This window comes from Calidris pugnax, unplaced genomic scaffold (assembly GCF_001431845.1).
Source record: "Calidris pugnax isolate Ruff unplaced genomic scaffold, ASM143184v1 scaffold38, whole genome shotgun sequence".
Taxonomy (NCBI): domain Eukaryota; kingdom Metazoa; phylum Chordata; class Aves; order Charadriiformes; family Scolopacidae; genus Calidris; species Calidris pugnax.
The window spans coordinates 3,442,387-3,460,190 of record NW_015090995.1 but is presented as its reverse complement, the minus strand read 5'-3'; the positions used below and the strand labels follow the sequence as shown (position 1 = coordinate 3,460,190).

The 17,804-nt window shown below is 44.8% G+C and overlaps 1 protein-coding gene across 1 annotated transcript in view; it reads left to right on the top strand.

Annotated features, from left to right (window-relative positions):
- The window catches only part of MSN (moesin), a 47,674-nt gene that overhangs the window by 13,250 nt on the left and 16,620 nt on the right, over positions 1 to 17,804 (top strand). Inside the window, exon 2 of the mRNA XM_014955205.1 lies at positions 14,771 to 14,854. Coding sequence (XP_014810691.1) covers positions 14,771 to 14,854 — 84 coding nt within the window. The remainder of the gene's footprint in view (positions 1 to 14,770; positions 14,855 to 17,804) is intronic.

Here is a 17,804-nt window from a genome sequence, read left to right as displayed (position 1 = left end):
CATCTGAAACAAAGTGATACCCTCTGCTACGGCTGAGGGTATGACTTCTTGGTCTCATGGTGTCTGTCTGATCTATAGAATGTCTATCATCTACCCTTAATTCCTGCATTGTAAGGGTGGTATGTGATGGACCCGTATTTAAAAAGAAGACATGTTAATAGGCATGTTACTTGACCACTGGGATTCCTGGGCATTTAGCAACGTCTTCATGCACATGTCTAGGTCTCAAGTGGCAACTGACAATTATGAGGCATTCTTTTCAAACAGCCTAATTCCTAACAGCATATTTTAAGAGATGTGTATGAATGTGAACTCAAGAGTGTGTGTTTAAATGCAGCATTTAATGGAATAGATCAACTTGGTTGCACATTTGAGAGCTTTGATGGTTCTCTCCCATCTCTGTGTTCCTGCCTTGCCCTGCCTTGAATAGTCCAGCTCAGTAGAGCAATGGTTCAATTAACTCAGATGAAAACTGGCTTAATTCTTTCCTATGAGGGTGGTGAGGCACTGGAACAGGTTGCCCAGGGAAGTTGTGGATGCCCCATCCCTGGAAGTGTTTTAAGGCCAAGCTGGATGGGGCTTTGAGCAACCTGGTCTGGTGGGAGGTGTCCCTGCCCATGGCAGGGGGGTTGGAACTGGATGATCTTTAAGGTCCCTTCCAACCCAAACCCTTCTGTGATTCTGTGAAATGCGTGTGCACATGTGGCTTGATGAGGGGTAAATACACAATACACAAGGGATTGTGTATCAGAGCTACTGCAAAGGGTGGAGCAGGGAGTAAGAAGTGGTTCAATATCTTGGACCATCTTGTCCCAGAAAGCCTTTCCTCTCCCTCTAAATCTGTGCCGGGAGCAGTGTCTATGTTCAAATGTAGTGAATGGGACTAACGAAAGAGTTCTGCTGGAAAAAATGACATCAGATGAGTTATTCTCAGCCTGATTCATTCGCTGGTCCTGCTTGTGGTGTAGTGCTGATAGGAGCCCAAAGAAGGCAGTGGGAGGGTGAGGGCCCTTTGGGATGGCTTGTGGTGGTGGTGGGACCGCACCCTGGGTGAGCTGGCACCCGTTCTCTGTGTCTCCCCAGCAGCTCTGCGCCTGCTGGACGTGGGTTCTGTGTGTCCTGGTGGTGTAGAGACTCTCCTCTATATTAGGAAAGCTCAAGTGTTTGAATTAGCTGGAGCTTAAAATAACAAAAGGTACTTCAGCCATCACAAGCTGGTCTAATAAACTACGTGCAGTCCCAACAGAGCTATTTAGAACCCGAAATAGGTTGGTGGCGAGGAAAGCAAACGTGGGTGGGGAAACTGAATATTAAAAAGAAGTGTAGAATGGAGCCGTTTCAGGGAAATCCTGCGTTTCGGGGAACCATGACCTAAATAGATACAAAAAGCAAGCCAGCCAGCCTAAACGAGACCCTGTACCGAAAGGAAGTTTCAGGATTTGTCTCCCGCACTGGAAATGAGAAAGTTGAAAAATCACAGGATGATGAAAGGGCTTTACCTCATGCTTGACTGTGCCGGCGGTTAAATTTGGAGGGATGGCTCATAGTCTGGGCAGTCAGATCCCACAGTAAGGCTGTGTTCTAGCTCCTAGAAGTCTGGCTATTGTTCAGATATTCAGTGAGGGCTGTGAGCTGGCCAAGAACTCGCCGTGCCACACCCAGGCAGCGCTTGGGATGTCTGAACAGGCAGCCCTGTGTTCCCCTGCCCCTCTGCCTTCACCAGGGAGCCGAAATGCGAGGTGGCTCTTGGTTGAAGAACGGAGGAGTGCGTGAAACTGATAGCCACAAGTCTGGCTTGTTTGTCCATCCACACGTGAGAATCCTTGGGAAGGAAGAGCTCGGTCACAGCAGTTATCTTCGTGCTGAATGATAAAGAGTGTCTGAGCATAGCTTTTTTTAAATTTGCCCTCAATTCCAAGTTACCTCTAAGATAATTCTTAACCACAGGTGAATTTAGAGACCTCTGCGTAGGGAATGACTGTTTAGTCTATTGGCTTCTGAACCTCAAGTACTCACTGTACATGTGCTGCCTTCATGCAGCTCACACTTGTCTTGATAGCATCCTGTCTTGATCTTGTTTTGAGCCCCTTCCAGCAAAATAGCTGCTTGTAATTTTGGCAGGCATCCACTGGATGCTAGGTTTGGAAAGCTTATTGGCTGTCTGGAACTACGTCTTGGCTACCAGGCTTGTCTGCTTAACCCCTTGAACTGGGCCTTTGCAGCTGTTTAAGGGTATTGGGAAATCCCCTGCCTTTGGAACAGAGCTTGGAAGGGAGGAACTAGAGTAAGGCAAGTTTTAGGGGTTGGGGAAGAGCTGCCCTCTAACAGCCTTCTCCAAAAACACTTCCAGTGTCGGAACTGTTTTGCTGGTGAAGTGATTGCATCAGCAGCCAGGATGGTAACACGTGTGTGGGGTGTCTGATTGAAGGGACAGGGGCACAAAATAGTTGTTTGTAACCTGTGAATGGACTTGCCGAGGAGGGGCACAGAATACCGGGAGGAATGTCACCCCGTACCACTGCTGGCATTTCACACGCCCACTGCCCTGCTGCCCGCCTCCGAGCCGGGGAGCTTTAGCCAGGGATGTGGTTAAGCTCAGACATGTGAAGTACAACTGCCAACCCTGCTATTAGGGTGCAGAGGCCATAATAGGCATATACTGTTTCTCCAGAGAACATGCACAGAACAAATGGATGTTCAAAACAAATGGACGTTCAAAACAAAACAAAATAAAATCCCCAAACAAACCCCACAAAGATACCCAGGGTGTAGCAGTTGAATGATGGCAACTGCACGTGGCTAGATTTTGCTTTGAGTTGTGGAAAAGGAGTCAGGGTTTTCCCCCATGATTTTTTTTTTTTTTTTTTTTAAACTCCTGGGTTTTGACCAGTAAAGGATGTTCCTCTCTGAGTAGCTCAAACAACAGGTACAAAAATAGTTATTCTAAGGGCCTCCCCAGACTGGCTCTAAAGAAATGGCAAGTGGCAACGTTAATGGCTTGGAACAGCTACAGGAAAGCAAAGGGAGGTGCATGAGGAATCTATTTATGAGAAAGGAAATGGCAAAAATAGAGGAATTGATCCATTGCACAAGGGTGTGAGTAAGTTGTGTAATAAGTGGCATACGAGTATCTGTACTTGACTGTAAATTTGGGGATCCACCCATGACTGCTTTTGCTGCCTTAGACCTCTCATCTTGCAACTCCTTTTGTCAAACTGAAACTCGTCTGCCCCCTGGACAGGGTAGTGAGCTGCGAGCACCCACCTTGTTGAAACACCACTGGTAGGATGTGACTACTCACTATCTGCCTGATTGAAAAGGAAGGAATTATATTCAAGTAGCTTTAACTTGGAAACATGTCATCAATGATTTCGGAAGCAGTGCTGGGGTGGGGAGGGTGGGAGGGTAGGGGAATTCCCTATCTCTTTCTTTTTTTAAAATTGTTTTGAATGAATAACTTTGTAGTAATCTTCTTATAAAGTAGAACTTTTATTCGTGAAAAAAACTTGCTTGCCCAAATCAGGTCACTAATTAAATTGGGTAAATTATGCCTCCAGAGTTCTAAAAAGCCCAGTTCTCCAGTCTATTAAGAAGTACTGGCCCAGCCCTGGCTTTGTGTGGCTCTGTTCTTGCTTTACTAAGTACTGGTCCTAATGGAAGAAGGTGGCTCTGGATCTTTGAAACGCTGATTGTGGGGAAACGAAAAGTTGAAATGTGGTGGGTGAATGAAGGCCCCTAAAGTAAGGCAACTGGAAACATCAGCCCCTTTATATAAGGAATATGCAAAGGAAATAATACACGCCTAAGGACATTTTTGAAGCCCTTCTGTGAGCTCTGTGAATGTGGTTTGGAGGAGACCTCATTTTTTTAGAGAGACTGTCCTCGGGGGTAATAAATCTGATTTTCCACCACTTGGGGAGGGGAAAGAAGCCCTAGTTCATACAAGGATGCCTGAAGTAGACTCCCTGACTAGATTTGAGTAAGGTACCTCTGGCCTGTTGGAGATGTCCTGTGAGGAGGTTCCCCTCAGGCTCCACTTGTTCCTTTGTACTCAGGCCCCTCTGAACACTAGGAATTAAAGAATCACAGAATCACCATGTTTGGAAGGGACCTCTGAGATAGAGTCCAACCTCAAAAAAAAAAAAAAAAAAAATTAATGAGTTGAAAAGGGAAACTTCAACAAATATCAAGTGAAGCAAATTCGCCAGCACTTGTGGTTTATTCCTGTATCTTCTTCCCCCTTGTCAAAACAAAAAAAAAAAAAAAAAAAAAATTGATGAGTTGCAAAGGGTAACTTCAACACAGAGGTAGTTGTGGCTTCTCACGCTTGGTCTTGTGAAGCAGAAGAGCAGCGAAATACTGCTGTGTTGCTCTGTAGGCATTACCTTTTCAATGACAACGTCTTCAAGGAAACTGATATTTTCATGGGAACACCCCTGTTTACCACTGGCTGCGTGGAAGAATTTTATTTTCCTTATCGCTGGGAGATGAGCAGTCCAAATTAATCTCAAAACAGTCACTTGTTTTAACAGCCAAACAAACACATATTTGGGGCTCTGACACTACAGTATGACGGGGTTTATAATGGGATAAATCACTTAGTTTCCTTTTTTGAAACTGACAGCTTTAGTGTTATATTTTGTACCAGATTTTTAAAGCCACTTCAGTCAATTTCTTCTTGCCCTTTTGAAGAACAAGGATTGACTCTTTTGATCACTGGCTGTGGTGCCTGCTATAAGCCCTGTCAGAAAACTTGTATAGAAAATGCTGTTGGAGTGGACACAATTGGCTTATTTTGAACCCTTTTGTTACATAAAGAAATTCTCTGCCCTTCCAAGCTCTACATGGGGCAGAGGTACTTCTAAAAACTTCCACGTTGGTCACCAAGTGCTAGAAGAGTGAGTGACCTGCTGCTTGGCTTGTTAATAGCTTCCCCTGCCCTGTGGTAGTAAATCAGTGCTATAAAGGTGAGTTTTGCTGGAAGTCATGGGCAGAGCGCTTTCTGCCCTGACGACACCCCCTCAGTGTCTCTGCTGCAGTGAGATGAGTGTCAAGATGCACACGTGGGTGTCTCGGGGAGCGTCTGGCTTCCTGCAGCCCGGGCTCTCCCCCCTCCATCCGTTCTGGGTTCAGTTTCTGCAAGAAGATTCTTCAAAGCTGTGAACTTTCTTAGTCTCGCCTGCTGGTGCTCTGGCTTCCTGCAGAGCAAAAAGGCTCTTGCCTCTTGCTGTTCTCAACGGCTTGGTTCCTGGAGCAGTGTGAAACCAGCTCCCTGACCACAGAAGCTGTCCTGCCTTGCTGGGGACTGAGAGCAACTGGTGGTGGTGGGGACGTGGCTCTAATGTGACTTTGCTAAGGTGTGGCTCCACAGCGGTTTCTGAATCATAGAATGGTTTGGGTTGGAAGGGACCTTAAAGATCACCAAGTTCCAGCCCCCCTGCCCTGGGCAGGGACACCTCCCACCAGACCAGGTTGCTCCAAGCCCCATCCAACCTGGCCTTGAACCCCTCCAGGGATGGGGCATCCACAACTTCCCTGGGCAACCTGTTCCAGTGCCTCACTACCCTCACACCAAAGAATTCTTCCTAGTATCTTATCTAAATCTCCCCTCTTCCAGTTTGAAGCCAGTACCCCTAATCTAAGCTGGTTTGCTGCTGTGCTTCTTCACAGGGAAGGAGTAAAACCATCACAACACAAATCTAGTTAGATTCAGCCCAGTTGCTTCCCAGACTGGGTTTACTGGTGCTTACGTGAGAATGGGGCTCTGCAGTGAAGTTGTGTTGCAGTGGCTGCATCTCCCCCATGGGACACAGCTCAACACCTCCACAGCTTCTGAGGGCACCAGGGCCAACAGAAGTGTCTGTCCTTCTGGGACATCAGCTGCTGGTGCCTTCTTCCAGGTCTTCTTCAGTTTATCATTCAGCCAGCTTGTTCGTGTGTAATAATCATGCTGCAATTCAAGTGATTTGCTCTTTTATCATTTTTAGTTCAAATGCTGACCTAGGTATGAGACTTTTTTGATGGGGCACTGCTCAGCCCTATCTGCCACTTGATTTCAAATGATGGGAGTTTGTTGCTGTTTGTTTGTTTTTAATTGAACTTACTAATAGAGTAATAGACTAATAGGTTAAGTAAACCACAGGTTTACTTAAGGTAGAGCAGTGTGTGGCTAAAGGGCTCCACATGTAAATCCAATGGTTATGGACTCTCCTTGAGGACTTGGATCACACTTGTGATCTCTAGGTCAGTCAGCAGCAATACACACTTCCCAGTGGAATCTGGAGGATGCTGCCAGTTTTGATCTAGAGCCCAGTGATGGGTGTTTGATAGCACACTAGATGTATGATCTCCACCCCTCTGCAAGGGGGTGGTGGTGGGGATAAGGCCAGAAATAAATATATGTTGCTGAAGTTCATAAGTGGAGCTTCTTGCTGTGCTTCTAGTCTGCAGTTCTTGATGTCTGTCTCAAAGCTGAACTCCAAACAGTGGTTGAGCCCATTAATTGATATTGGAGTACCCAGTCCCTTGTTCCTTTTGTCGCTGGCTGCTTACAGAGAAGCCTGTCCTCCCTCTGCAGGTTGCTTTTAATTTGGTTTTATTATAGGTACAAACTGAAACATCCCTTGGTGGATGACACCCCTCCCTCTGCAGGTTGCTTTTAATTTGGTTGAACTGAAACATCCCTTGGTGGATGACACTGAGCTGTGGAATTCAGCATAACAGTGGATGAAATTTTACTGTAAGCTTCATGTGAACCTGCTATTTCTTGCTGAGTCTGACACAGTCAGCATTGTTTGTGCGCTAATGACAGCCGTGTGTGGTGTTCATGTAAAGCAATCTCAAGCTTGTAATATTGAGCTAGTTTTTAAATGATAGTTGGGTACATAAGGTGACTTAACGCATAGGAAAAGCAGTAAGATCCTTAGGCATCTTGGTACCTTCAGAACTTCGATCCACAATCTATAGGTGAGTGTTCTGTGTTAGGTGTTAACATACAGGGGGTGCAGATGGTTGGGATGTGTTTGTGACTAGTGTATTGCTGAAAGGTACAGTCAGCTCCGTATCTGTCTGGCTTTGTCGGAAATGACATTAAAAATAGCCCCAACTGAATAACTGACAACTACTTCTGCAAAATGGGCTGTGCTGTCAAATGTGCGAAGAGAACAGGGGATGGGAGGGGCAAGTGCAATATTAATTTTTTTTTTCCTCTCTTAAACAATCAAGAGGCTGTCATATATCTGGTAAAATATTTTCAGATAATGATCTTTGCTTGTGTCCATTTTTAGTCTTAGCGTAAGATGCCTAAAAGATGTATGGGCAAAGAAGCTCAATATTTTCTGTAGCATCAGCTCTTTGTCTTCAGGCTCTGCCCTACAATCGTTAGGGATTCATTAAAGGGTGAATTCCTGCTACAGGCTGTAGTTAGGTACCAAAGCAGAGCCAAGACATAATGGGTGCCTCTCAGGGTGATGTTACAACACATTCTGTAGCACATAACTCATATTTCTGGCTCGCTGGTACCGAGAGCATCAAAGGTGGGCGAGCTTCCTCCTCTACTGTATTTTATGGTGACTTTATTCAAGTTGCCATAGTGTGGTGGAATGGATACCTTCCTTGGCCTTGTTGCCCCTCCCTGTGGCTCCCGTGGATTGAGGTGTGCCATGTCCCCATTTGAGCAAGGAGAAGGATGGTGGAGAAGGATGGTGGAGAGCACTGGGAAGCTCCTGGGAGCCATCAGGAGGGTCGATGCTCTCTTGGGGGCCTGCCGTTTGGTACCAGGGCCGATGCCCGGGGTGTGCCTGCTGGTGTTCTGTTCCCTGATAAGCTTAGGGGTATGAAAAGGCCCTTTAAGGCTGCTGGAAGGGGGCTTGGTTTAATTAAGCATAATCCCTTTAGAAATTGCAAGCGCTTTCACATGACCCGATTCCAGCCTCGCGCTGACACAGAGGACGCCGGGCTGTTGGGGCCGAGCGCTGGCACCGGGGAAGGAGCCAGATGTCTGTGAGTATCCCTGGTGCTGCAGGTGAGGGGCATCACCTTGGACCCCCTTCCTGGGCTGGGCAAAGCCTGATGCCCCCGCTACGCTCTGTGGGTCTCTGTGTGACTCCTGTCCTCCCAGCAGGGCCAGTGTTGGCTGGCCAGCACGGTGGGAGGTGAAGGGGAGCCTGGATCCTCCAGAAAACGCTCTGGTGTTTGAAGGGACCAGGGAATAATTCTCATTATACTTCCTATACTGTTGCTAATCTTGCTGAAAGCCAAAACTGGGAAGGTTTTCAGATCACTAGGGTGCCCAATGAGATCTTGAGTTCAGAGTTCATACAACTCCAGCTGGATTTGGTGTGTTTCTCTGGTCAGAGCTGTTGGAACTGATGCACCATGCTAGTCTAGTATCATTACCTGTGGTAACTGGGTGAACTGGTACCCTATAGCGTAAGAGGGTCTGTAAAGGATGGTCTGGAATTGCTTTTTAACCGAATTTATTTCTGTTCTGTAACAGTCAAACGAGCAATAAAGTGTGACCTTTTCCCTCTACTACTTTCTCCAGAAATAGTCCACTTGGTGGCTTAAACCTGGGAAGCACGAATATCTGAAGCTTGAAGCCTCCAGACCCCCAGGGTATAACAGCTTCCTTGCATTCAGGAAATCCAGGGAGGAAAGAAGCTTTAGCTCAGGGTCAGGGTTTTGTAGAGGGTTGATACTCTGTTGTGCTGACTCTACCTATTATTCTGACATGAATTTCCTAGTGCTCTGTTCCTGCCTCAGAGCTGTCTGTTCTACCTCCTGCGCTGCTCAACGCACTGGGGCATTCGTACGAGAAACACATCCGTTGCTTAATGTGATGGTATCAGTCTTTCCTGTTTGTCCTGCCGTATGCAGCTACAAATTTTCATCTTAGGAAGTAGTTACAGCAGTTACAGGGCTTGCTCAGAGACCTGGAGGATAAGTGATAATCATTACTGTTAGTAAAACTTACTGGGAATCTCAGGCAGAAAGTAAAACTTGGGGCCCTTATCACACAAAAAAAGACATCGAGGGGCTGGAGTGGGTCCAGAGAAGGGCAACGAAGCTGGTGAGGGGTCTGGAGCACAAGTTTTGTGAGGAGAGGCTGAGGGAGCTGGGGGTGTTCAGCCTGGAGAAAAGAAGGCTGAGGGGAGACCTTGTCACTCTCTACAACTCCCTGAAAGGAGGGTGTAGAGAGGTGGGGGGTCTGTCTCATCTCCCAAGTCACAAGTGATGGGGCAAGAGGAAATGGCCTCAAGTTGCACCAGGGGAGGTTCAGATTGGATATTAGGAATATTTTTTACACTGAAAGGGTTATTAAGCATTGGAATGGGCTGCCAAGTGAAGTGGTTGAGGCACCATCCCTGGAGGTATTTACCAGATGAGTAGACATGGTGAATAGTGATACGGTTTAGTGATGGTTTTTATCAGAGTTAGGTTGATGGTTGGACTAGATCCCTTCCAACCTAGACAATTCTGTGATTCTAAGGTATATGGGCAATGTTAAAATTTCTGAGTTGATGTTACAGATGGGTGCTTGGTACCACAGTCTAGTAAATCTGTCTCCTGTCTGCTGAACACCGTGGGAGGAGGGTGATGGCGTCCTGCAGCTTGTGAAAGCCTTTGCCTATCAAAAGGAGCTTTCTTTGGCTGCAGCTGCTCTGGGGGCTGGAACAGCGTCTCTTCCACCCAAGAGGTTTTGTCTGTGCAGGAGGTCTCGCCCTCACCACGACACTGTCCTTGGCAGCAGGAAGCTCTTTAATATGCTCTGGTAGTGACAATCTTTAACTGTGCTTCGACTGGTAGAACAATGGTGATTCCTCAAATAGAGAAGAGGAAGAGTTGCTAGGTTTCTAGCTCTTTCCTGTAGCTGTTATGAAATGAATCAGTGAAATATGTGCTTTTTTTTTTTTCTTGAGTGTTTTTTAGCTTGGTGAGTGTCAATTTGCCTGTTGAAATGTGAGACTTGAATTTTCTTGTAAAGCGCAAGTCAGCTTCTTCTGGAAGCTTTTCATATGATGTTGCTGTATGCAAAATATTTCATGAAATGATGATGGAAAGACAAAAGAAGGCCATTTAGAGGCCACTTACTAGGGTAAAACAGCTAGTTCAAGATCTAATCAGAATTTATAGAGGGTTGCAGGCACTTGGATGCAGAAGTGAGTGTGTCATAAATGTTATGATGAAAAGATTCAATGAGTTGCTTTAAATAGAATTTGAGTATAAATTACTGCGTTAGGATAGTATTTTTGGTAAATCTGGTAATTAAATCCACCAAGTCTTCTAAAAAGACCTCCTGAATGTTGGAAGTTTAAGACAGAAGTTTACTAACAACAAATTTTGGAAAAGAGGTGTAGTGTCCTTGGGGATGAGTGATGCTACTGTGGACCTTGTGATCTGGTCGCTGGTGGGCAGTGTCTTTTTTTTCACTGTATTTAGTCTTTTTCTGTGTATGTTCCTTACATCTCAGCAGTGTGCATCTGCCTGGCTGGACTGATGGAGCTAGATTTGTATGTGCTCAGTGGTCCAAGTTGGTTATCTCCTAGAGGAGCATTGTTTTGTTTGCAACCCAAATGGTACGCGTGCTGATAGTTATACCAGTCCCCAAACATAGGAAAACCTCATTAGATGGTTTAGAAATATAAAGTATAAAAGCTTAATGCTAATGAATCTTGAGGCTTTTCTTAGAATAAGTATTGATGGTAAACTAGATAAAATGGTTTAAAACTGCTGTGGCAGGGTAATTCTCCAGGCGAACCAGAGTCTAAATTATGATGGGACTGGATCATGCTGGCTTTCTTCCGGTCTAGCACTCTTGTGTAACCCTTGTGTAACATCTGTGTTGGGCAGTGCTCGGCTGTGAATGCCTCAGTAGACGGGGTTTTACTAAAAGTAAGGCTTCAGATGAATGAGGATGATGAAGGTGACCGTGCAGTGCCTGGCACTTGGTTGGCAGGTGGAGCTCATGGCAGTCTGTGGATCTCTTCTAGCAGTTGGAGCTGCGGGCAGAGCATCGCAGGATCAGTGAGACCACCTTGCCAATGGGGAGGTGGTGGCCCCTGGGTGTCTTTGGGAATGCAGCTCCCTTGGTGCTTGGTTTTTTTTGTGCCTTTTTACATGCTGGGAGAACCACTTGGTATTTCTGTGGCAGTACGTGGGCTCTTGAAACTCAATAAAACCCTTGGTGAAGCTGCATCTGCTTTGAAGTACCATCAGGCCTCTTATCTGCTACCTGGGGGTGGCGAGCTGTGCCTCCCAACCCCCTGAGACAGTAGAAACCTTACTTTGTTTTTCCGGTTCACAACAACTGGCTCAAAAAGAAGAAAAGAAAAAGAAAAAAAGACAAAAGAAACGTGGCTTGGTTTGGGGGTTAAAAAACAAAACCCAACCCTCTTTGTATGTTGTTTCCACACCAGTTGCGCTTAACAAAGCGCAGTTTTACAGCAATCTAGTGTCTTGGCCAAGTAGTAAATTACTATGAAACTAGTGGTTAAAATGTCACCAGTACAGCCCGGGACGTGTCCCCAGCTCGGGCTGCTGACGGTTAAAGAGCCGTTCGTTGTTGAAGGTGTTAAAACGCTGCTGGGACGAGGGAAGCCAGCGCTACCGGGGTGTGGTTCTCTAGAGCTCGAGCACGTTTCCTGTGGTGTCTCAGCTCACCCCAGCTTCTAAAATACTGAGTGGTGAGTGTGGACCCCATTCAGGACTTTGCTGCCTCTAAACCTGAGGTTGCTGCCCAGCTTGAGCACAATGGGGGGCTTCTACTAAGGGGAAACCAGTTTATCTCTTCCCCTTGAAGGTTCTAATTGAAGGATGATAACTGGTCAGATAAGCTTAAGTGCGTTTAAGTGAGAGACAATGAAAGAATTTTGCTGGTTCCATGGTGAGACTTTATTTTACATCTGCTAATGAAGATGTGAGTCTTACAACTTAAGTATTCTGCGTGAATTGGGAAGATAACTTACTGCAGCAGCTTTACTTTAAAATTTAAGGACTGATTTACTCCAAATAGCTTAGAAACTCTTCAGGCACAGGTTGCAAAGAGCTGCCACAGATGTTTCAGTTCTGTTTTCTGGTGCTTCCTCTGTGCTCAGGCGCTTCGGCGTCCGATCACCGTTCAATGTGATGGTACCAGATAAGAGCAGCTCCTGTGTTTTATCCATAAACAGTGGAGCAAAAAACTATTTTTCTTTCGCGGTAGCTGGTACATTAGTGTCATAGGTGAACAGGAAAGACTTTAAAACAAACAAAAAGCAAACTCTTGCTTAATTGCTCATTTAATGTAACCCCTTTTATACTTAGATGTGGCATATGGACACCTTTGGTCTCACTGGTAGGTGTGCTGGGCAGGTCAGGCTCACAAGCCAGCATGCCTCCTGGTAGAAGAGACTGCTTCCAAGTATAAGTAGCAAAGCTGGTTTGGGGAGCTTTCAGCCCTTCTAGCAAACAGCTGGATTCCTGGTTGCCAAAGCACTGTGAAATTATCCAGTTGTCAACATCTAGGATCTGAGGAGAATGATTTTTGGGAAGATACAGCAGGAGAACTCAAGGTAATTGCATGCTATTGAAAGCTGCTAATTTTAAACAAAGCCTGGTTGCTTATTGGTTTAGGTCGTTTGCTCTTTGGTTGCTGCTTCTATGGGATGCTTTTTTCCTCATTATGACTTCATTTTGTCGGAGGTTCAGAGGGCTTCAAAACCAACTTATTCCTCATCTGCTTATTCATGATATCTTTGCTCCAGTGATGTCTAAATAGCGTTCTTTATGCACACAGCAATTAGAAATGCAGCTCTCCTTGATGTCAGCTTTGCTGTGCTGAGCCAACCTTTAACCTCTTGCAGAAGACACTTAAATTTTTAGCTAAACTTAAAACAAGAAAACCTTTAGGTTCATTATGAGTGAATATCAAGTACAAAACGGTGGTGTGCCCAGGCTCAAGTGGGCTTTTTGGGAAACTTCAAAACGTATTCGGATATAGTGGTCTCTTTTGGCACTTGACTTAAACTTAACTGGCAGAATGTTTCTTGCTTATGGAAAAAAAAACAAACCCTGGTTGTAGTCTTGCAGTCTGCTGCTGCTTTCTTAGTAAACAAGATGTGAAATCTGTCCGTATACTCAGTAGAAATGCAGGGATCAGGACTGGCTGCGATCGTATCAGTATAGGGTGGTTCCGTGAATATTTCTCTGCTTACTCCAGCTTTTTTTGGTCTCCAGTGTCATGTGGTTAGCTTATAGTCTGCAGGCGAGTTTGAGTTATTCTTACTAAAACTGTTCACAGCAGAATTCCCCCCCACCCCTGGAAAGCTGGTGGAGTGTGCTAAGAGGATTGATTGCACTAAAGAGCAAATAAATTAAGATTTGTTGATGTGGGCTGTTGGCAAGAAGGAGAACTCTGAATGCAAGGCCTGTACATTGGGCTTTGGTGCACCATGAATGTCCCGTCTGTAGAACTTCAAGTTTGCTTTGATGGAAAAGCATGAAAACAGTTTGATCTGAAATATCTGCAGTTTGTGTTCATAAATTGTGAATTTTCTATTTCAGTTTATAGATATGCAAATAGAAATGAGTTCTCAGGCAGCTTGGTGTATTTGTAGGCCTTATTTTGCCTGATCAGAAGTTAAGACATCCTCATTCAGGCAGGAATATTTCTGTCTACCCCTAAGAATCTACAGGATGTTTTCCAGTATTGATCAGCAGTTGTGAATGGAATTGGCTGTGGTTTACACTAATCTTTGAGGTGAAATGCCTCTGCTGTTTTAACTTGCTTCATGAGAACTATTGGTGAAAGATGTGCAGGTGTCTCCCTGCTTCACAAGAACTGTTGGTGAAAGATGTACAGGTGTCTCCCTGCTTCTGTGGGATGAAACTGCAAACTCCGTTGCTGCAATCCCTTGCCACTTCCATTTCACATGTGAAAACGTGATGGTGAGACTCTCCTGTCAAGACAAAGTGTGTCAAATAGTGTTCCTTCTGGAAGACCATTCATGATCTTACTACTTGTGTCTAAGGCTGATCTTGACATGACTTCAATATTAAATTACATCTAAACCATTTCTGCACTGTTTAGAGATCTTCCACCTCCCTAAAAGAGCTGGAAAGCAGTAGGCAGCTGTATGGAGATTCTTCACAAGCAGAAGTATCTGCACATACTAGTGAATATATTAGTTCACCATGTGAACACATAGAACACATAGAACATACTAGTGAATATATTAGTTCACCATGTGTTCTATTTGCATTAGCACATGAGACTGTCTTTTTGTCCTGTCTGGTTCATATGGGGCATATCAGGAGTCGTGCCTTATAACTTCTCCAAATACCTATGGAGACTGGAACAGTATTGTTGGTATTGACGTCTTCTGTAGCAGACTGAGTGGCTCATGCTTCTAGGGTCTTCCTTGACATTCATCCTTCAAACGGAAGGGTTGGATGTCTGGTTGTGTGTACTGAGGTTTTGGAACATTTCTGCTTTGGTGAAAGACACCAGAATGTTCTACACTAGAACTACAGTTTCATAAGCTGCACATGGCTCTCTCACGTGTCAGTACATAGATGAGCATATCAACAGGAACAGACAGGATAAACTCTTACACTGTGAAAGTTATATTCTATAGGGAAACTGGGAACACCATGCTGGCAGGGCAGATGCCTTTTGTAACTGCTGGCGGTGAGGTTCCTGGAGGCTTGGGAGCTGGTCAGATGTTGGTCTTCATTATTGGGTAGTGTCATTTGGAGAATGTGTTGTAATGATGCATTTTCTGTTTTCCAGATCAGTGTGCGTGTTACCACCATGGATGCTGAGCTGGAGTTTGCCATCCAGCCCAACACTACAGGGAAACAACTCTTTGATCAGGTAAGTGATGGAGCTGCAGAAGATCTCAAGTTGATAGAAACATTGTGATTCTATTAAGGCAACAGCAAACAATTTTTAAAGGACTTCAAAGATTAAGTGACAGAGTGTGTAATAGCTTCAAGAGAACTCAGAGTGGTAACAAATTATACATTTTTTTCCAAAACTACTGCCTTTTTTTAATCTCCAGTAATATGTTAGGAGGTATTCTTGCCTCTAATGAACTGAATTGGTGGTATAACTCATAGTAATAGTAATTGGAAAGCGGTAGATGTCTGCAGTCATAATTTATAAGACAAGTCAAGTCTTAGGAGGAAGCTAATAGGCTATCTTTGGTTGACTTACTTGCAAGCTTTGTGTAATTGATTTCAAAGAGTAGTTGGTCTCTAAAACAGGAGAGGCTCAGCTGGGTTTCAGATATTGCTGCAACCCTTAAGTGCAGGTGAAGTGATATTCTGTGTTCATGTCAGGCCCTGAGGGAAATCTTCAGAAAAGTTATGTACTGTCATCTTCTGGGTGCTCCAACCTTCCTCTGCGCTCACTGGCTGGGCAAATTTCCTCTTCCTTTGGCCCAACCAGAAGCAGGGAAGCACGTGCAGCTCAATGTTTGAGCAGCTCAAGACAGTCGTCATCAATTGGAGTGGTTGAAACTTTGACAGGCCCTGCTGTGTTTCTCTGCTGTAATCCTCAGGGCCATGGATTTGCTACTTGGAGGAAAATCTGAACAGTAAGTTCATAGCTTAAAGAAAAGCAAAATGAATCTTGGATTAGTGACAAGGTGAAGGACCTGCCAGACCAGATATGTTGGCTGTGGGTGCGGTTCAGTAGCGCTAAGTGTTCTGTGGCCAGCTCTACCTATCTTAATGAAGAGAGAAACTGAAGGGCTGACCCACCCATAGACGTCAGCTATTTTATTTGGGGCTAGGAAACCTAATTTAAAATCTTTTTTTTTTTTTTTAGATGTTTAACCACAAACTGCTACTTTCTTGTACTCAGCTGGATGATTCAACACTAGATATTATATTGCTCGTTGCAGCCCAGCCCTGAAATGGAGGGGAATAGAGCGAGATCCTAGGCTTTACTGAAAGAGCATCCTTTCATAATGAGAAAAGCAGAAAGGCTTTCAGAAAAGTTCTGAGTTGCGGTGTAGTTCTCAGCTGTCTGTGTGTTACTACACAGTAGCTCCTGCATATTTTAGCCCTGTGTGGTCTCAAATCTGACAGTTCTCGATTACTAGAATTGAGAGCTAAGTCCATGTGTGCAGCATGGAACTCCACCACAGTTAGTTCATGGGAGCAGATGCCAAGGAAGCTGAGGTGACATATCCCCAAGTTCATCAAAAGGTGAATTGTTTTTTTGGAGGGGGTGTTCTTTACGTGGATGCTTCCCGTGATTATTTCTTCATGTCTGATTTCTGACATTATCCAAGCAAACCACAAGGCGCTAAGAAGTTGTACGACTGAAGTCAGTAGTATTTTTAATAAACATGGTTTGTTTGTGGTTGGTTTTTTTTTTTAGTCAGCTCTTGACCATCTGCAGCTTTTGCTGAAAACTGACATTGTGGTGGCAGACTTGGGCTTCTGCAACTTCTCTCTGTTTGAGAAGCATCTGGTCATGTTTCCAGTATGGGAACTCTCCATGTCTCAGTAATTGATTTCACTCCTTTGTCTCATGTTCTCAAACAGCTGCACGTTCTCCTCCCTGCAGTGGGTTTCACACAGCACCTGTCTAAACAGAAGTTTTGTTGGGTGGTTTTTTTTTCCCCATAGTAAACACATCACTAAGAGAGAAAACAAATGCTGTTGCAGAACTGAGTTTCTAGGTTGCTAATGTAAATGAGGCAGTGTTTACTTCAGCTAAATTGGGTTGTGGGTGGAGCTGGAGGAGGAAATGTGGTAGGGGAAAAAAAGTGTCTGAAGCTAGCTGTTACGCATTTGTGATTTCTAAAAAGCCCAGGGGACACCATGTCTTTATACTGTCCATCTATCACAGTCACTGGAATAAGAACTAAACTGCCAGATGAACTAAACAGAGGGGACACCATGTCTTTATACTGTCCATCTGCCACAGTCAGTGGAATAAGAACTAAACTGTCTTCTACTGTCTAACACACAAGATTTCCTTGTGGAGGTGGTGATGTTGGTTCCTGGTAGGGCTTGATACTGAAATATATGTCCACCAGCAGATGTCCAGGCTTTGGCCAAATGATTCATCAAAGACTGAACAGTGCAGGGTGGTGGTAGTGTGGTGCCACCACAGGAAGACTAACCCTCTGCCAGGGCTTGAGGGCGTTGTGAGCAGTAAGGGAAGGGAGTTGGCAGTAGATGTGGGGATGTTAAAAGTCTTCCACCTCTAGCTTAAGTAAGGAGCTTTGGAGGCTGCTGCTGTGCGAGTGGTTGAGGAGCCTAATCCCAGCTTCTCTTGCTGCCCTGCAATCTAATTGTTGGCCCTTTACAATTAAGGAAGCTAATTGCAAAGGAGGTAGCTATTCAGCTCCTGCCACAATGAGAAACATTTCATCTTGGTCTCTCCATGCAGATATGCATCAGACTGTTGTCTGGTTTGTTTTTACATTTCATCTTGGTCTCTCCATGCAGATATACATCAGACTGTTGTCTGTTGTTTTTTTTAATGGGAAATTGAAGGTTTTGTTTCTATTGCAAAAGAGACTTTGTAGCAGATTTGCACATTAAGGAAAGCAAGTACTTCTTGTATAAGGACATGCTCGAACAGATGATTGATCTTTGCATAATGAACTAATTGATTACCAAACTAAAACATGAGAGCCTCTAGTGAGCTGACAGCAGATACTAAGCTTGCTCCCTTTAGCATGGGGATGGGGCTTTGCATATACTGTCACCTGGCAGATATCCAGCGTGTCTCCAATGGCTGAGCTGTTGGTGTGGATTAGTTCCTGTAAAGAGACAGTCTGGGCTGTTCTCCCCGCTGACGG